This window comes from Astatotilapia calliptera, chromosome 2, assembly GCF_900246225.1.
Source record: "Astatotilapia calliptera chromosome 2, fAstCal1.2, whole genome shotgun sequence".
NCBI classification, from domain to species: domain Eukaryota; kingdom Metazoa; phylum Chordata; class Actinopteri; order Cichliformes; family Cichlidae; genus Astatotilapia; species Astatotilapia calliptera.
In genome coordinates, this window is record NC_039303.1 from 9,627,361 (window position 1) to 9,648,251 (window position 20,891).

Consider the following 20,891-nt stretch of genomic DNA (forward strand, 5'->3'; position numbering starts at 1 on the left):
TATTTTATTACAGGTTTGTCACAAACGACCATATTTGGACCGGACAGTACAGGTACTTCCGGCTGCTTCCTTATTTTCCCCAGAGGTCGCCATGGATGGATCTGCACATCTGCTTTCCCACAGATTTTACGCCTGATGCCCTTCCTGACGCAAACCTCCCACTTATCTGGGCTTGGGACTGACACTAGGAGTACGCTGGGTTGTGACAGCCCACACAATTTTCTTTACGTTTTCTTTTAGTCCAGTTTTGTGTGACAGCTTATTGTTTTCACTAAATGCACTTTGTCTTTGCGCTTATCTCACGTAGCACAACTTTATGGTTTACAAGCTTCTGTAAGCCTGGACGATCTACCATTTATCTGTTTAAATTTTCCACTTTTCATTCCATGTTTGCAGACTTCAGCATGTTCAGCTAAAATACGGAGATCATATTTATGATTTATGTGATTTTGTTGTGAAAGAAATTATTTAAAATCAGAAGCCGTCACTCCTCAGCCTCAATCTGATTTCAGTGCCAGCCCAGATCAGCTACTCGCTTCACTTCCTGCTCGAGCAGGAGGAACCCTGAACAGATCAAGTTCAGGTAGGACTGCCGTAAAAGCGAGTCTTTTCCGAGGAAGTATCATATGTTCTCTGATCTGTCTCTAATAAATCAATCGATGATTAATTTTCCTGTTTCAGCTCGAAGGCGACAATCATGTGGTGTTCATCTGTGCTCAGATGAGCGGAGGTATAGAGGCCCTTTGGGGACAAAAAGCCGACTGAGTGTTACTACAGTTAGTGTTAGTGATGGGTCAGAGGACAGGTCCAGCTGTCTGACATCAGCAGCTCGCAGTGATGTGATTGGTCAAATGAGAAGCAGTTTCCAGCAGAGAAGCCCGTCTGCTTCAATCACAACTCGCCATCATTAAACCACCACACCACCGCGTTCCGGTACCACATTAAAAAACTGGTTCTTGTCTGCCGCTCATCATGTTTGAACTTTTTGATAGTGTTTCAGAAACTAAAGATGTTCAAAGAGTCCTCCACTTTCATGACTTCAAGCTTGCCGGATGGGTTTTAATCCACAGAGGAACTAACAGTCAGCTGCTAAACTGTACAGTAATGGTTATGTGAGATGATTGCAGCGACCCAAATCCAGGTTCAGGTCTGATGTGGACCCCCATTAGGGCACTCTGAATTACACGTTTGTACAGCTGCAGGGACACATCTGAACTCAGTGACGCTCTGCGGGACGGCGCCGAGCCGAGCAGCAGAAAACCCAACACGACAGGGCGTCGCGAACATGCACGATGTACGCTGACCCTGTCAGTCCACCTGCAGGGGAGGGGCCACAGGGCCAGCCAATCAGAATCGGCTCCTGCTGCCACCCTTCTACCCCCCTCAGCAGAGTCAGAAGAGAGTTGTGTTAATATCAGAAAACTGCGTGTGGAGTGACCGCTCGCGATCAGATGACAACCGAAAGACAAAATCCACAACAGAGAGAAAACAACACAAAGTGGAAAAAAATCAAACACGAAGAGGGAACAATTGAATAGAAAGATGCAATAACTGAATACAAAGAAACAAAAACAATCACATAAAAATAAAAAAAGGACACAAAGTGGCAAATAAATAACCCATGGAACCATAGAAAAAAAATAACACGAACAGACACAAATCACAAACATGAAGAGGCAAAAACAAGATAAAAAGAAACAAAAACCAATAAGACACAAAACCATAAAAACAAAACAGAGACAAAAACCAACTACAGAGAGCCAAAAACAACATAAACAGCCAAAAATCAAATACAAAGAGAAGAAAACCAACATGAGACAAAGACAGGACACAAAATGACAAAAAAAACCCCTACAAATAAATAAACCAGAGACAAAAAAAACCCCATGTCATACAAAACAAACCAAACCAAAACATAAGACCAAAAACAACAGAACAAAACAACAAACCCAGCATAACGAGGCAAAAAACAACCACAGACAAATAAAAACACCACAAAAACAAAGACAAAAAAAACACAAAGAGGAAGAAATCAAACAGTAAGAGGCAAAAACTGGATACAAAGAAACAAAATATCATACAGAGACAAAAAGCAACTACAAAAGAGACAAAAACAGACAAAAAGACAACGAATTAACCATGAAGAGACAAAAACCAGGACACAAACACAGACAAACAAAAACAACACAAAGTGACAAAACAAACTATAAAAACCACCAGAAAAAAACAAACAAAGGAAAAACTTTCAGTGTGTTTCGTTGTGCGGTCTTTAGCCTTAACGCCTCGATGTGAACGTTGGAGGTCTTGGCTCATTTGAAGCTTGAGAATTAGCTGATTAGCTTTCTATGCTTGCTTTAGATTTAAAACTGACATGAAAATTGTCTGTCAGATGAAAATCTGTTTTATTGGTGCTGAACAAACCGTTAAAGGTCGCTTTCCTGCAGAGAAACATTTGCATTTTCGCAGATCTGTTTCTAAGGCCTCGGGCTATGAAGTTTCCTGAGAACTGCTGAATCCTGGTTGCTGCCCTCTAACCAGGTGAGCTCACCTGGAAGGTAAGCAGGTAAACCTGCTGCAGCGTGTCATGCCGCCCCCTCATCACACCATCGCCCTCCTGACCAATAAAACTGCTTCATTTATTATCAGATTAGAGGGAATAAAGAGCAGAAACGTGCTGATGCTCAATCAACAGGGAGGAGAAGCAAGAGAGCCGGCAGGTCGGTGCAGGTAGGGAAAACAAACGCCCCCCACAGAGAGCCAAAGCTGCAAATTAACGCACAAAAGAGAGAAATTCTTTTTGTTCAGCGAGCCTGAAAACTCCTGCGGCAGAGAAAGGACTCCTAAAAACCTGCTGACCTTTGAGAGGTTCTGCAAAGACTCGCTAGCTGTTAGGTTCCTTCAGCGAGCTGATCTCAGAGATGATTTATTGACGAAGGTGGCATTCAAAAAAAGAGCCTGCCGACAGTCATGACTCATGAAAATAAAAGCTAACGCTCCAGTTTCAAAAGCTGCAGTTCCTCTAACGTCCACTCGAGGCTCCAGCAGTTTTTTAATTTTTATACAATTATCCAACCAATATTATGGCTGCTGTTAGCTTAATTGTATGAATACGGCGTCCAAGTTGTCTGTTAACTGTTTGTGTCCTACTGTACAGTCTATAGATGAAGCTTGCTAACCAATGTAGCCAGCATTAGGTGATAACTTCAGTCCATCTTCTCCTCTAACATGGTAACCTGGGGTTAAGGAATTCATCAGGTGCGTCTCAAAAGTCTGAAAAGACCAAGTCCTATAGCTGCCATAAAATCAGCACAAGAAATGTTTAAACCTTTGCCTCCAGCTTCCTTGTTTTGCACGAGGAACTGTTCTCACAGAAATATGGAAGATGGGTGTTATGTGGCTGGTTTCCGAGGCTCTCATCTGGCCTGAAGTCTCAGTAAGTTTAACTTCTTAACACCAATCAGGGCCCAGGTGACCAGTTTTAGGGTTCTGCTGTGTTTTTACAACATTACCTTTCAAAATAAGTGCATGCATTTTGGCCTTTAGGTTCCTCTGTTAAAGGAATGGCGATAAAACCTTCACATTTAGGCACCGGCTGGCTGTTAAAAGAAAATGTTCTACTTCTTTTAAATTCTGCATTTGTTCTGTTATACAGTTTAAAAATGATAATAATGAATATTATTACTATGGTCATGTTGACACAGTAAGATTTTACTTTTCTTATCCAAAAGCTGGCAAAGTCCTTTTTTTAATCTTTGTTGCCGTGTGCAGGTTGTTAAGATTAAAACAAGAACATGTCTATAAATACACCTCGTAGCTGGAACTTTAGCCATTTAAACGCTTTGAGTTTTTATCTACATTGTGTATTTCTTATTTGTGATGACGTGATTACGGCTGATATGTCTGTTATCACTCCAAACCACACTGATGCTCAGATTAGCGAAATCAAACAAAGTCAAACTGCATCGCTAACCCTGATCTGAGCTCATCCCCACACAGTGAGGGTTGCGTTTTGCGTGTCCTACCTGAGCGGCTGGACTGCAGCACCTGCAGGGCTTGAGCCAGCTCCTTGAAGCCCTCAAGGTTTTTATCATTCTGACTGTACAGGAGGATCTTCTTGGCGTCCGAGAAAAGGCGAGAAATTCTGCAAAATAAAAGTAAAACATCAAACGTGAGCCACAAAGAAGCTCTTAGCATGCATACAAACACAGAGGGAAAGACCCGGCACATGCCAGCTTACAGTGAAAACAACAAACAGGTTAAAATGACATTTCTGTTGACACTCAAAACAGTTAAAGTGTTAGTTATTATGGAAGCAGTGACTAACTAAACTCCAGAGTTTAAGGTTTACATTCGCCTAACAAGCAAAAGATCCCCCGGTTTGATCACAGATCCAATCTGCAGCTGAAGTGACCACCTTCTGAACAAGGGATCAGCCAAAGGTAGGTTCTAGATAAAAGTAGTAGATATGTAAGGATACTACTTCAGTCCACAGGTTCAAAAGCTAACCTTCTTACACTGACTGTCTGCAGACAGAAAAGGGAGGAAGGTGTCAGCAGATGGTGCTATTTAAAATATGTGAAGTGAAACAGTGGAAAAAGGTTCAAAATTAAACTCTACAGGAAGTTTAAGTGTCACTTTAAAACAAGTAAAGGAACATGAAGTATTAAAGTGAAAAAGCTCAGATAAGTAATTTATATCGTAGCTTTAAGTCTTAAAAGTAGTTGATGTTTATGTGTCACAACATCTGAGAGTTATTGAGCTTCTGGCTCCTTAGGAGAATGGAAACGTAGCAGGAATTTGATAAGCAACCAATAAGATTAAAGCTTTGGGGCCTCAGTCACACAGGCCTAGAGACCAGCGAACCTCCAGCGACCTCTGGGTGATATTGGCTCACGAAGAAGATGTTGCACCCAAAACCTCTTTATGATCGATCTGGTCACCAGCAGATTCCCACGGTACACCACAGGTTGGATGAAAGATGCCGGTTAGTCTGCAAACGCTCGCCCACTAACCACAGAGTGGTGAAAGTCAAACACATACGACACAAACCAGAAAAAAAAAACTATGTTCGCCTTCATAGTAAAAGCGACTCCTTATTGGTGAAACCAACACATTTCAAAAGGCCGCAGCTTTTACTTTGAAGGTCACTGTTCCAGTACCGCTTAACGAGCAGCTCCCGAGTGTAAACTAATAGCGAAAAAAGCGACCACAAAATCGGCTGATGTGTGTGATGTAATCAGTCATGATGAATCCTTACTGATTTTGGGTTTAGGCCATGAAAACAGCTGAAGCGTCAGCTTATACACAAACACTGAGAGCAGATGACCTGCCGGTGTTGGTTAGAGGTAAAAGCAGCTGAAATCTTAAAATTCTGTTTTGTCTGTTAATGTGTGAGAGGAGGAAAGTTAAAGTGTATCAATAAAGTTTCAGAAATAAAGTCACTGACAGCCTGTTTCAGCTCTACAGACGGCATTTATGTAAGAACTGAGCTGAGATTTCACTCTATATGTAAATGTAATGAAAATGAAATGAAAGAATGTGAGGTACTATCAGAATAAAATTCATTTTACTTAAAAATGTCTGCTGATTAGTAAAAGATGAAACCACAAGCACGCTTTAGCAGTTTAATAAAGATGAGAAGTTTTTCAGAATAAAAGCCTCTTTTTTGGCCACTCACATTGAGTCGTTGAAGTTGCCGACGATGCCCGGGGACTCGCCCGGTGTCGGATGTCTGAAGCAGGGGTTGTTGGCGTTGCAGAGGATTCCCTGAAGCCAGGGCAGCGTGCCGGCTGATGGCATCGCCTTGTTTGGAAAATGACCTGCAGACAGGAAATGAAAACAGGAAGTCACAAGAAAGTCGGAAGATCTTGCAGTAAAAATGACAGGAAAGCTGTGACCAGCTCCAAACAGGCTCACAGGAGATATAGTGCACATTTTTAGGCGCCCTCTCACCTCTGCACTGTAACATGAAGAGAATAAAGCCCCTGTGTTTCCCAATGTAAGATATGCAGGTTTTAAAGCCATAGATGTGGTTTTGCCTGTGTGCTGCGGTCAGATTTAATCTGAAAGATGTTCAGGGTGTTTCTTTATCTTCCTGCTCTGATGGAACAGAGTGTTCCCACGTTCACCTGGACTCAGAGGTGTCAGATAAGCTGCAATTGGTTTATTGTCGCCCTCAGTCGAGCATCAGCGGCACCCGCTGCAGGTTGAAGCCGAGGGCAGAGGCACGAGCGGGTTCACTTTGAGAGCAAAGACCTTTATCCCCTTTCTCTCATTGAGCTTCACCGTGTCAGCTGTACGCACAGAGAAGGCGCTGATATCAGGGAACCTTTAAGACTGCCAACTGGCCTCTTTTTAATCAAAACACAGATAAGATAAAGGAGAGGCGCAGATTCACTTCACTCGACAGCAGAGTGAGGGCCACACAGGTGGAACAACAGCTTCAGGATGAGCTCAGGGGTGAAAAACTCCCACAGGCTCCAGACCAAAACACCAGAGCTTGACTTGTTAAACTGGGTGTAAAAGACACACTGCAGCTTAAATCTGTGAACTGATAATGATCATAAAACATGTTAATAAATGGCCTGTATTTGTATAGCGCTTTACTAGTCCCTAAGGACCCCAAAACGCTTTACACATCCAGTCATCCACACACACATTCACACACTGGTGATGGCAAGCTACATTGTAGCCACGAGGCTGCCGGACACTGGCACCACCGGGGCCTCTGACCACCACCTGTGTGAAGAGTCTTGCCCAAAGACACAACGACCAAGACGGTCCAAGCCAGGGCTCGAACCTGCAACCTTCCGATTACAAGGCGAACTCCCAACTCTTGAGCCACGAGTGCCACAGAGCAAATGATGAACTGTGTGCTGCTTAATCAATTAATAGCTCGAGCAAAAGCTCCACCCGCTCGGACCTCCCTCCTGGTGTTTGTCAGGTTCAGATTTACATTGTAAGCAGGTCCATATGCAGACTCGTGCAATTTACATTACTGCAATTGGGTCCACTTGTGCACCATGATTTCCCCACACCAGCAGCGGTCTGCCAACAATCCTCAAAAACAGGCAGGTAAACATAAACATGCGGGTTTAGGCAAATATTTTAATAAACTTATCACTTTCATCATGTCTGCTGCCCGTGACAGAGAAGTCATGTTCATACACACAGACAGGTCAGATCAAGATTTTTCCCACTGGGGCTGAAAAAGAAAAAACTAGAGGAAGAAAGAAAGCTGAGGTTATGTGGGTGTTATGGTTGGTAACCTACGCTAGCTCGCTATTCAGTGACGTCTGAATCATAGCCATAAACAGCCTTTTACACACTGTAATGAAAATAGTTATACTCTAAAGATGGCGCTAGTCTAGGCACAGACAGACTAAAGGGATATCCTTCAGTCCTCCACCTGTCCCAGCAGCAGGTGGAGACTCTCTTGTCTGTGACTTGTTATGAAACAGAACTTCTGTTTCGTGCTGCCAACTCAAACATGTGGATCTACGCACTGTGGCCTGACTCTGCTGTGATAACTGCGTCACACCATCCACATCATCACGTTGTTTTCTTTGCAGTTATATTCCAGCGTGGTTACACCTCAGTCAGCTGGCTGCTTTATTTAGTAATTTCACTTATCGTGGCCCCTGAGGTGTTCAGAGTTTGCTGGAAGTTGGTAAAATAAACTCATTTGGACATATACACACACACACACACACACACACACACACACACACATGCAGATGTACACTCATCCCCCCTCCTCCTCCAAACACCTTCGACGCTTATTCCCTTCCGATGCCGACGGTGGATCAAGGAGACCAGCGCTTATGCTGCAGGCCGGATGCACTTTCTACACTGGCTGTCTCTCACCCTTTACCCATCCCTGTTGCTTGTCATGTGTTTCTTTGGTGTATTAAGAGTTTTTTCACGTGCTCTTATGTGCAGAGGTGTTTTTTTTCTGTTCTCAAACTGATCTCCCTGTTGGAGCTCAGTCTGGGGGAGTTATTTTTTTCTCCTTATCTTTCCTCGTGTTGTGCATACTCCTCTGACCTGTCTTCCCCATGTGATGTTTTTGTGTCATGTATGTATGGTCGGGGGGTAAGATGGCGCCGCTATTGCGTGCACTAGATCGGCAGCCTTAACATGAAATTTCCCACTCGTGGGACTAATAAAGGTATCTTATCTTATTTGCTCAGGAGCACAGTTGAAATATGTTCTTCCCAAAGCGCTTCTTTATCTGGTCACAGTGCAGCAGGTGAGTTTTTCAACCACGCCTTAACTCTTAAATCACCTGTGAGACTTGGCGATGCATTCAAGTACACCCCTGAAAGGTCAGAGGTTTTGGAGTAACACGTTGGTGTACAGATGTGATGCACCTCAGTGGGAAACGTTCTCCCGTAACAACTTCACTCAAGCGTGTTAACAACTGAATTTGAGAAAGAGCTGATATTTTTTAAAAAGACAATCAAATTTCAACACTTGACGAGTTGCTTTAGGATGAAACATCCACACTTTGGTTTTACGCTTTAGATTTTAAACAGCATCTAAACTTTTTTTTAGATGCTGTAAACAGAGTCAACTGAAGTGAATAATGTGGAAAAACCTTAAAAAGAAGCCACAGATGAAGGAGACTGCCCTCACATGACTGATTCAGACTCGTTAAAGGTGATGTCAACAGCCACATTCTCTTTAGAAATTAATCTTAAAAAGTAATTTTACCCTGTTGACTCAATCACATCCATTATACTTCTGATGTTTTTGGCCGGCATGGTGGACAATCGCCTGAAAGAAAAGTGGGATCTACAGCTGAAAGCAGCTCAGCAGCTCTGAATATATGCCACAAAAACAAACAGAAAAGTTTGAACTGTGTGCAGCGGAGCTGTCGTGTCACGTCAAGTCACATTAATTTGTACAGCACGTTTAGCACGCGGTGTTGACCCAAAGTGCCCACGCAGAGGGATTAACCATTATAAATTCGTCTCCATGAACATGTTCAAAGCTATGCTGGTGTGGAAAACTGGATATTAAAGGATCGAGCGGGCTCCAGCTCGTCTCTGATCCAGCGTGGCGAGTTTCAACACGTCCCTGCAGCTCACATGCTGCGTGAAGCACTGCACAACTATTCTCACACAGCACGAGAAGTGAAAGTACTTCGAGTGCCCAGAGCTTCTGCTTTCACGGGGAAAGAGGAAGACGAGCAGCTTCCTGCTCCATCTTCATCTCCTGATGTTGACGTTTGGCCTGAGTGAGGCAGAGAGGCGCTCCTCCTCTGAGATAATCGGTGAGGAATGAAAGCGTTTCCTTTTGTTTCCTGTGAGGCAGGTTTCATTCATCCAGTAAAAAAGTATAGCCTGAAGCTTCTGATTCTTCATCTTCAGCCGCTGACACCAGATTATCTCAAGATCCCCTCAGTCATTTTAAACTTTGGCATTTTACACCCTATTTGAGTCGGTTTATGCCGACATGTGTTACATTTAAAAGTTTAACTGCGTCGTTTTAAGGAAGGATTTCCTGAGCTTCAACAGAGCGAGATGAAAAGACGGCTGAAGAGTCAATTACAGCAAATTGCTGTTATTAACTGTGACAAATTCCCAGTAAAATCACAGATATTCCCGGTGCAGTGATGCCAGATTTAATAGTAAAAAGTTAACACTTAAAAGCATTTCTTGATCTGGACAAGTTGCTTGAATGCCTTTACGGTAAAGATTTCACGGGGGTGGAATAACAATAGGTCTCTAAGGACAGCAGTGTGGAAAAACACTGGTATATTTCCACTGATTCCACTAATTTCTCTTAAACAATTTTAGGCTGTTCTTCCTTTGTTTTTCAACTGAACTGCTCAACAAATGAGAAAAATTACTTTTTTTCCTTCAAAGTCTCAGCATGAAAACACACGACAGGAAGTCTTCTTTTTTTTCCGGAACTGCTGTAAAACAGTTTGGGGTTGGGGTCGTCCCAGATCGTGACTTTATATCTCACAGGGTTCATCCAGGTTAAAATATGACTGTCGGCTGCACAATATCGTCTGCAGCGGTGGAAGAGTTTACCGATTAGTTGATGGGAAGAACGTGAACTGATCAATTGTGAAGTCTGTGTTTTTGAGGTCTGGACTGTTATGGTAAATGGCCTGCATTTGTATAGCGCTTTTCTAGTCCATAGGACCCCAAAGCGCTTTACACTACATTCAGTCATTCACCCATTCACACACACATTCACACACTGGCGATGGCAAGCTACATTGTAGCCACAGCTGCCCTGCCCTGACAGAGGCGAGGCTGCCGGACACTGGCGCCACCGGGCCCTCTGACCACCACCAGTAGGCAAACATGGGGTTAGTTTCTTGCCCAAGGATATTTGGCATGCAGCCAGGAGGCAGCCCTGGATCGAACCACCGACCTTCTGATTAGTGGCTGACCTGCTCTGCCACCTGAGCTACAGCCACCCCAGCTACAGACGTCGGGTGACGTCAGCTTTCGCTGAGCGGACGTGTCAGTCAATGCTCAAAGTAAATGAACAAACAGATGGGTGGAAACATAATTAAGTTGCTGACATGTGACTAATAAATGGAGTTACCAGCAGATGTTCAGTTTTTCTTCATTTTCACAGCGCTCGCCGGGCGAAGAGGCCTCGCATCACACAACCATTCGCTATAGGTTTAAAGTGGACCTTCGCTACTGAGTCACCGCTTCACGTCTTCATATTTTGCTTTCAAGGAGCAAAATCCAGTTTTTCTCTGGACATTTGCTGCTTTTTCACTCATTTTCAGTCCAGTTCTTATACCTGACCATTTTTAACCATTTAGCATTAACAAATGAATCACTCAAACATAAAAATTCGCCAAACTCAAGAGATGAATCGGTGTTGAATCTACACATAACAGAAAACTTAAAAAAGACCAATTTCCATCTGCAGTTCAGTCCAGCTTCGAACACCTTTGATTCAAACTTGAGATCGTTTCCATGTGGAAGTAACCTGGAAAATGTTTTCCTGCTTTCTCTCTCTGTGAGATCACCATAACTTCCTGTCTGAGTCAGCTTCTTCTCTCCAACTTCTCCATGTCCTTCGTCATATTTCCTTTCAGGCTTGGGAAGATGTTCAAAACATCTGATTTCAAACAGCTGATTTATTTATGCAACATCGAGGTCTACGCTGAGACGGAAAAAGAAGACGCTGAAGTGAGGTTTAACCCTTTCGTGCAGTTTAGCACTCCTATCAGAGCTTTTTGATTGTCGATGGATCACTGTGGCCTTCACGACGTCTGATAATGAGCGATAAAGAGCAATAAAAAACAAGCTCCTCGTGATAAACAACACGGGGAGATTCATTTAGCACATGAAGCTTTAATTTGAAATCCTGCAGCAGTAAGCAATACTGCACTTCCTCCTGCTTCCAGGACCACTGTCAATCAATAACCTCGGGTAATGAGAAATCAATCAGTGTGAAACTGATATCAGATGTTCCTAAAGGTGCAAGGGTCTGAAGAGAGATGATAACCAGCACAAGATATTCCAGCACTCATCTGGCCGCCCCTGGACCCTCCAGGAACACCTGAAAACAGGACTCCAGCTGGACTGGGCTGGAATGTATGTGCCTACAGCCTGATCGCCCCCTGTGTGACCACCAATAACTGACACCCTCACTGCCACGCCGGAGGAGGAGACGGGGTCAGGGTGCACAAATTAAGGTAGTTCTATCCCCCCTCCATGATGATGCTGGGGTCAGAAACACGCCTATTGTGTGATTTATATAATGGTGCTGCACCTCACAGCAGGAACGTTCTAGATTTGAACCTTTGTGTTCATGTCTCTCACCTCCAGCGCGTATTTGCACCACCTGACTGGTGCTGGTCCAGTTCTGTTTTGGTTTGACAGTGTTTCTAGCAGAAGCTGTGCTCATTTTTTGTGCAAAGAAAATCACTTTCGTAGCTGAAAAACGAAGTCAACGTAGATGACGTCCAACATACGTCAAACACCGCCTGATGTTGTCACCACCATGTTTATGACATCATCATTTTTAGCCCGAAGCTCCGTGTGCTGGGTCAACCATGACAAGCATAAACTTCGCGTCACACCAAGATTTGTCTCCCAGATCAAACAGACACGATGCTGCAGGCTGATTGGATGAGGATGCTCTCCGACATCACTCTTCATCTCTTGAAACTTTGTGAAACTGGGGCAGCCGTTGCCTCAATGGATCGATCGGCTCAGGCTCTGAACCAGAGCGCCGTTTGATTAGCGTTTAAATAAAGGTTTTCAACTCACACTCATGCTGCTCGTAGGGAGGGTAGTTCAGCCGCACAGAGATGAGGATGAAGAAGATGAAGAGGGGCCAGACGATTTCCGCCAGGAGCTGGAGCTGAAACACACACAGACACACACTTTGACACGTAATCCAGCTAGAAACGGGAAACCATTAGAGAAACACAAAAAGAGTGCGTGCATGCGGTCTAAAAGCCTCCTGATTGGCTCCTTTTAAGCTTCACGTGTTTATTATCAGAAGTTATTCATAATTAATGAAAAGTCACTGATCGATCAGCAGCAGAGCACGGAGCCCAAACCAGGTTACTGATCAGGGTCGAGTGAAAATCCCCCCCAAAAAACAAAAAACCCCCACATAACTCCAGAGAGGTGACCTTAAACCCCCATCACACTGACCGCTTTGTTTCTGTGGTCAAACATAAAACAAGTCAAACAGGTGGTCTATCCAGGTAACACAAACTGAACCAGTTAAAGTCAGCTTCATCTCAGTTTGCAAACATAAAAATGTAGAAAATAAAAGTATTTTTTGTATTTCCAGCTCCTCACATGATGCTTTGCGTAAAAGCATCATTAAAAAAATGTTTCTCTCTGTTATCAGACATGTTATCAAACAATCAAGCGATTGATTTATCCAGAAACTGATCAGCTAAATAACATTTAATCTAAATTGCTATACAAGTAGTTCTTTCTCCAAGGACAGGCACACACTGATAACATATACAAACAACATGGCATTTATTCCACGCTTTTAGACTTTTCTTCTGTAACCATCTGTAAAAATCCCACAAACACTTTTTCCTTCAGCTAAAGATATCGGCTGTTTCAGGAACCACATGACTGATTAATAAATCCAACATGTCAGAGCAGAAGGTGCAGTTTCTTTAAGGACAGGAAGGTAAAGGCTCATAAAAGCAGCCTAATCGACTGTTTTGTCTAGCAATATATTTCGTTCAGTCCAACATTTAAGATTTTAAGGGTCTAAAGGTTATTTATGGACCAAGTGATTGACTGAATAATGCAGAAACTGAAAAACAAAAACCTTTAAAAAGACTTTTTATGGACCAAATGACACCCTGATGAATGAAAAGTGATGTAAAGGTTGACAGGCTAAGCCCTGATGTGTGTGCGTGTGTGTGTGACTGACCGTCTGTCGTCGTCTGTAGGTGAAGTTCTTCCACAGCAGCAGACCCAGCTGTGTAGTGACAGACATTCCTGCCGCCGTCGCTGCTCCGCCTGAATAATCGTCAGCAGCTGCTCGCTCTGCATTAAAGCACAAAACAACACTGAGCTCAAAGGTGCAGGGGTCAAAGGTCACATCAGATACTGAAGCTGCTGATCTCAGTCCAAGTTATCAGCTGAAACACAGTCAGCAACTGTCCCAGTGTTTCCCATCAGAGTCATCCTCACAGGGTTCCCTCTTCATTCTTAGCGAGAGCATTTGGAAATAAAACAGGAAATATTTCACAAAGTTAAACACAAATTAAAATCTCATCAAACATTTTTAAATTATCTGAGGATTTTAATCAGAGACCTGACATGTGTATTTTTTTAAGGTGATCGAATCCTGACCCAGGAACCTTTGGAGCAAACTGCACATCTGCCGTCACATCTTTACAAACACATCAAACTGAAATCAGAACTGTGGGCGTCTCCTGGATGATCTCAGGAGAACATCGCAACCCGTTTCAGATCCAGGTATCCTTCTGGAGTCAGGATTTCATCTCCTTAGAATTATTTATAGCGTAGGTGAATCTAAGAAAATCTCCTTTTTTACCCTCTCAGCTCTCTTGTTTTCCTCCCGGGTTTACTCCACCCTCTCATCCAGATTCGGTCACTTCTGGCTATGAATCCAACGTTCAGGATTTAAAAATACACACCTGAGGGTCTCTCACACCACAAACTCCAAACTAAGGTTCACGTTTTGGTTTCATGCACTCTGGTTTGCTTTAGCTTGAGTTTGTAATCATGCAACAGCACAAAAACAACTTCACCTCGCATACCTCCACCCTGCCATCATCACCTGCATGGGCTGGGTCTCGTTTTGAACCGTGATGACTACTGCCTTCTATTATGACTTTATTAAACAGAGAGCACATCCATCTTGTTGCCTTCCTGTAGGCGTTACTTTATCCCACTTTGTATAACATCAAACCATCATTCAGTAAAAACTTGATCCCTTCCTCGTATTTTGACTTTTTTTCAGGTCTGGATCTGCAAACAGCCTCCCACACACTAATTAGCAGAAAAGGTAGAGAACTCAAGGAAGGTCTAATACCGAGAAGCTGCAAATAAATATGTTTCTGCATCTTCAAACACATGCCAAGTGATTTTGTTTCTCTTTGCGAGTTTTTTGCCGTAACTGCAATTGGTCTGAAAGTCTGAACCAAGCAAAACACTCCTGCACGCTAATAACAATCTGAGCACCTGTGATTTAAATCCAGCGTGTAAGCACTCAAACGCCTCAAAGTGCACGTGAAAATCTACACCATAAAGCTTGAAACAAAAGCTTTATCTCTTCCTTTACTGCGGCATGAATACGCACTTAGATACGATATGCGGTGTTTAAGGTCAGACATTTCAATAAATAAGAGATGTCAACTAAAGCTCCAGTCAGCAATATTCACCCATGTGACGTCAGCCCCTGTTTCTGAGAACTTCTCGTGGGCCACTGGTGGTTTTCTTTACAAAAAAGCAGAACACGCACAATGTAGGGCAACACGCAGATGCAATGCTCTCTAGTTCTGTATTTTATTTTGTATTGATTTTAATCATTCAGCTCCCACATACTGGTGTGGACACCGAGAGCTGCAGAGCCTAAGGATGTCCACGCCGAGCCCCACCCTCACCGTCTGATAACAAACTTCATGTCACCCTGCAGACTCTCGGATGCAGAAACAGTAAAACTTGATAAGAAAATAAGAAAGCGAGCTGGTTTTACACGTGCGCTACAATAACCTGAGAGTGAGCCACAGGTGTCGCTCTTTAACCTGCAGGTCTCGGGTTTAAAGTCTGGGTGGTGTGAGAGGTCATCATGCGTCCTGTCGCCGGGTTTAGGCAGCTCAGGTGTTACTTGTGGTGTTAATGAGATTCAGGACATGGTAACAGAACAGGACCCTAAGAAGGGGACCAGGAATTAGGGACTAGGTGACTCTCACAGTCTGTTTTAATGGGTAATAACCCTTACAGTCAAAAACGCCCAGAATCCATCCCTGTGTATAGCAGAAACCCCGACAATGACTTTTCTTCATCTTTAAATTTTTTTATTTGAATTATATTTCGAGGAAGATCCTTTTGAAGGAATTTTAGTTATTATTCACCTCTGGCTCTAGTGTGTCTTTATCCTGTCTTCCTCCCCTCACCGCCAACCGGTCGCAGCAGATGGATGCCCCTACCCAAGCCTGAAAAGGGAGTTTTTCGTTGCGTCTTGTCTCATCACAAAGCAGGCACTAAAGATGGAGTCTAAAACGAATCGATGTACGCTCTCTGGACATCTACCTGCTGCATCACCGCAGGGATCAGCTGGACGTCAACTGGGAGCTGCAGCTTTCAGGCATGATTAATCTGATCTGAGCAAACACATGTGAAGAGCTGCAGTGCATGCTTAAGAAGTGATGAGTGCTGAGCGTTTAAGCTGGAACTGATCTTCTCCTATCACCGCTGGCATTTATATTCATGCCTGTCACCTGTATGTTAGGATCACGTCTTTAATCTAAACTGCTGAGCTCGATTTCTTCTCTTTCTTTTGTGCCGTGCAAATTATCAGCTGTGTTGTTTAAGTTTCTTCCGTCCTTTGCCATCGGGGCAGCTCCTCAGGCACGTCTCTGAAATAAGACTTAGCGTTACTTATCCTGGGCGTAGTCTTTAGTTTTGAAAGTTACAACTAATCTGCCTTAATCTTTGAGCAAAGTCGAGAATAGTCTGAGCCGCCCGTGGTTTTAAATAAAGTTTTCACTGATCTGAAAGTAGTTTAAGCAGCAGTGGAGAGTTTAATCAGCACTGGCCTGACTGATCAATGTGATTGGGCAAAAAGGAAGGAGACCACATGGACACACACACACCTTTACTCACACTGATCAATGAGCTGCAGCTCCGCCTCTAACACACACACACACACACACACACTTGTTTCTTGTGGTGTGCCCATGATTAAATCAGAAGGTCAGAAACGGCCTACGGCACAACAGCTGCTTCATCTATAGAAAACTTTATCGATAAAGCTCGATCAGGTAAATCTGCAACTCCACATTTCACCTCTAAAACGCCACACTGTCATCGTCAAAGTCTGAACAAATCAATGCAGTTACTGATTAAGGGAAATGATTCGAATCCAATCATCAGTGATAACACTCCCAGACTGAGGATTTAATGTCTGTGGGTTCTAATAGACAGCGTGACACACACACACACACACACACACACACACGCACTGAGGAAATATGACAATACTGCAGCCTGACTTGGCATCATCTACAACACATAAAAACTGAGCTTCTCTTCACAGACTTTCTAAAAGCAGATTCTGCTGCTGGTTTCAGCTCATCAGATTTTACTCCCCTGGGACTGTGAAGGAGGCTGAGTAAATATGAACATTTCACACACACTCACATGTGGAGGTTCAGGAATAAACATTTCCGGGCAGATAAAACATGTCAGAAGCTTTGATCTGCAGTTCGATACCGCTTTAGGAGTTTGATTCATAAAACCTCAACTACGGCTGCTGCAGCGTCCCCAGCGGTACGATCACAAACTGCACATTCTGTTTCACAACTCGCTTTAAAACTTTATTAAAAATCCAAATAACCCCCGCTAAATGTATTAAAATGCACTTTGAAAGCAAGAGTTTGTTCTGTTTTTTAAAGAGTTTGACGTAAACCGGGTTCACACCCCGATGTCCTCCTCCTCTTTACTGTCTCACTTTTTGTTCTTTGGAGTTTATTTTGGAGCCTCTTCTATGCTTTTTATTCAGTCCGAGAACCTAAAGCGAACTTTTCCCTTTCCCCCTGAGAAAAAAAAGGTGAAGCGTTTAAACCAAGTCCGCAGTTAAACCGGATTAAAGAGCAGAAGCAGAGGGAGAACATGAAAGAGGGGGACAGGAGGAGAGAAGCGAAGTGATCTCACCTGTGTGGCTAGCAGTCAGTTGCTCGGTCCGGGACTCCCTGTCTTGTCCTCTGCCTTCACTCAGCAGCATCTGCTCCTCACGGAGCAGCAGCCGCCGGACAAAACTCACCGGAGTAAAGCCTCAATAGTCACAACACACTTCCGCCTAGCACCTTCAAAATAAAACCCGACCGCCATGGAGGAAATGAACTACAAGAATGTTCAAGGTTCTTTATTCGTCACATGCATAGTTATACAAGTATAACAAATAGTGAAATGAAACCTGACACGTTCCTCGACTTGTGCAAAAGGGGGGAGGAAGAACATTATATATAATATATACATTAAGTGAATGTGCAGCAGCAGCATGTAGCAAGCAGGTGAATTCTGTACATTAAGTGAATTAAATAAGAATAGACAATCTGAACATTTTACAAAATAGACAATATTTAAAATTAAAGGAATTCGAAATGTACATTGCGCCAGTGGGTTTAGAGTGTCTAGAAGAGAGTCCTGTCTCAGTCACTTATGGATGATGTGAGAGGGCGTGTGTGTGTGTGTGTGTGTGTGTGGGGGGGGGGGGGGGGGTGAGAGGGCGTGTGTGTGTGTGTGTGTGTGTGTGTGGGGGGGGTGTGTGTGAGAGGGCGTGTGTGTGTGGGGGGGGTGAGAGGGCGTGTGTGTGTGTGTGTGTGGGGGGGGGGGGGTGAGAGGGCGTGTGTGTGTGTGTGTGGGGGGGGGGGGGTGAGAGGGCGTGTGTGTGTGTGTGTGTGGGGGGGGGGTGAGAGGGCGTGTGTGTGTTTGGGGGGGGGGGGGGGGGGGCTTGGGGATAGAAGCTCCTCTTGAGTCTCTCTGTCCTTGCCCGGATGCCAGGATGGGACGGGTCCTTCAGTATCTGCGCTGCTCTAGTCCGGCATCTCCTGTTGTAGGTGTCCTGAAGCGAGGGGAGAGCAATCCTGTAGCATCGCTCTGCTGTACGGATCACTCTCTGAAGAGCTGTTTGGTCACACAGCTGTTCTCAAACCAGGATGTGATGTTCTGTGTGAGGATGCTCTCCACAGCACCTGTATAGAAAATCCTGAGGATCTTTGGAGAGACCCTGAACTTCCTCAGTTGTCGTAGGTGATACAGGCGCTGCCTAGCCTTTTTGGTCTGGACCTGAATGTGGGCAGCCCATGTCAGGTCTGAGGAGATGTGGACACCGAGATACTTGAAGGACTGCACCCTCTCCACTGGAGCTCCATTGATGATAATGGGCTTGTAGTCTCTGTGCTGACCCCTTCTGAAGTCCACCACCAGCTCCTTGGTCTTGCTGACGTTCAGCTGGAGGTGGTTGTCCTGGCACCATGATGCCAGATTCTTCACTTCATCCATGTAGGCCGCCTCATCATTGTTGGAGATGGCACCCAACACCACTGTGTCGTCAGCAAACTTCACAATGGTGTTGGAGCCGTGGGTGGCCACACAGTCTGAAGTGTAGAGGGAGTAGAGCAGTGGCAAGAGGACACATCCCTGTGCTGCTCCTGCGTTGATGGTGATGCTGTTAGAGACGCATCTACCCACCCTCACCACCTGAGTTCTGCCAGTGAGGAAGTCCAACACCCGTACTGGTGGAAGTTTTACAAACCGGTGTGTGATTTTGTACTTGTTTATGTTTTGGAAATAATTAATGAAAAATTTATTCAACCAGGATAACAACAAAAAACACAAAACAAGCAAATGTCAAAGCTGAGCAACCCTAAAACAACAGAAAAGTCCGTGAAAGCAGTCATTGATGTAATTGCCTCCAGATCTAATCAAAGCAAATCTACTTAAATTCATCTACATAGACCGGATCTTTCAGGTTTATTGATTTTTGCTGCTGACTTCAGGTGGAGGGTAGTGAGCATGTCAGTGCTCTTTATCCAGCTGCACTACACTCTAAAGAGCACATTTTAAGGGTGCCTTTTTTAAATATTTATCTTATCACATTCTATTTTTAGATAATATAGTTTAAATATTGTATATTGTGTATCATATTTTATATAATATTTAACATATTTATTCTTTAAAAGTGACAATTCATTCGTGTATTTTAAAGTGAAACAATATTTATATTTCAATTTCATTTCTGCTTTTTACCAGAGATATTTTGTGGGGGTTTTTACCCTGTCATAAGGAACTAATAAAATTAATTAAATAATACATTTTTAGTGTGGACCAATAGATAAAAAGCTAACAAATAGGCTACCTGATTTTAATTTATGAAATATAATACCTTTATTTTATTTTATAAGATTTTATGCAATCTTATTAATTAAGGAAAAAAAAATAAGACTCTTGATATTGTATGACTGCAGTACAATTATAAGTTAGGTAAATTGGTAACAACCGGTCAAGTACAGGCAAAGAATAAAAATAAAAGACAGAAACAACCAAAATATAAAAACTTTAGTATTATAAAATAACTTTCTATTAGTTCTGTGAGTATTTTGTTCAAGAAGTGCTTTTGTTTTAACGGGTCCGATGAAAATTTAAAAATTTAAAGTTAAACCTGTTAAAAAGCATGAAAAGAAAATCGTTTTTATATCGCTTTTGTATTTTATATTGCTTTTATATGCTTTTATTGTGGTATCAACGCTTCCGGTCATTCTGAGAGTCCATTGATGGAGCGCTCACTTTGCGGGGTTTCTATCGGTCACCAGCAGCTGGATTCACTGTTTCACAATAAAAGACGGCCCAGCTGATATTTCACAATAAGAGAGTTTCCGCTGTGATTCATGTGAAATGAGAACACTGAAGACGCAACGTACTAGATCTTTATTTATTTAGTGATCTTTAACCTGACATACACATTGCTTACTCCATTTTGTAGTTTCTTTATTTTGTTATCTTGTTTGTTTGTTTTTTAAGTCTGGAACTGTGTGAATGTATTCACTGATTAGAGCTCACTGATTGCTGAAACATTTATTCTGTTACTAAGTTGATGTTAGTTTTACTGACCCAGCCTTCACTGAAGTACCTAAGGGGTATTTAGAATTTTAATTCATTACACGTTAATGTGGTTTGCCCTTTTAATGTATTTTAAGTTGCTTGCCCATTTTACTTGGTATTTATTTTGTTTTACTACATTTTACACTAAGTAGTGATAAGGTGGTGATCCATGGAGGGTGTCTGGCCTCTCTGGGAGAGATGAGGAGGAAGGTAGGGGGTTGGTCATATTGGAGAAACTCAGAGCAGAACTGCTAGTCCTCGACAACAAAGGGAGCCAGCTGAGGTGGTCCAAGGACCTGACTAGACACATTAAATTGATGGATGACTCACTGGTAGGACGTACTCAGAAAATAAAATGAATCTCAGACAATAAAAGAAATCCTGATATTCTCACGCAGGAGTCTAGATTTCTTTAGATAATTCAGGAAAATGTTTCTTTTTAACTTTATGGTTTCTATTAATCAAAAATGAAACTCAACTTATCAAGATTCTGCTGATGCACTGTTGGATGGTGAAAGATATACTCTTCCTCAATTCCTGTGAGTACATCTTTGACCATCTTATAATGCT

The 20,891-nt window shown here is 43.1% G+C and overlaps 1 protein-coding gene across 2 annotated transcripts in view; it reads right to left on the bottom strand.

Annotated features, from left to right (window-relative positions):
• The window catches only part of abca1b (ATP-binding cassette, sub-family A (ABC1), member 1B), a 39,769-nt gene extending 22,259 nt beyond the window's left edge, over positions 1-17,510 (bottom strand). The window contains exons 1-5 of one of the 2 annotated variants that reach the window (XM_026183972.1): positions 17,373-17,510; positions 13,399-13,514; positions 12,258-12,351; positions 5,678-5,819; positions 4,023-4,141 (exon numbers count right to left, since the gene is read on the bottom strand). In XM_026183972.1, coding sequence (XP_026039757.1) covers positions 4,023-4,141; positions 5,678-5,819; positions 12,258-12,351; positions 13,399-13,514; positions 17,373-17,442 — 541 coding nt within the window. In that variant the 5' untranslated portion in view covers positions 17,443-17,510. Of the gene's footprint in view, positions 1-4,022; positions 4,142-5,677; positions 5,820-12,257; positions 12,352-13,398; positions 13,515-16,859; positions 17,026-17,372 lie in introns of those variants that run through there. The other variant, XM_026183975.1, reaches the window with a different exon arrangement.
• Positions 17,511-20,891: the final 3,381 nt, after the last annotated feature.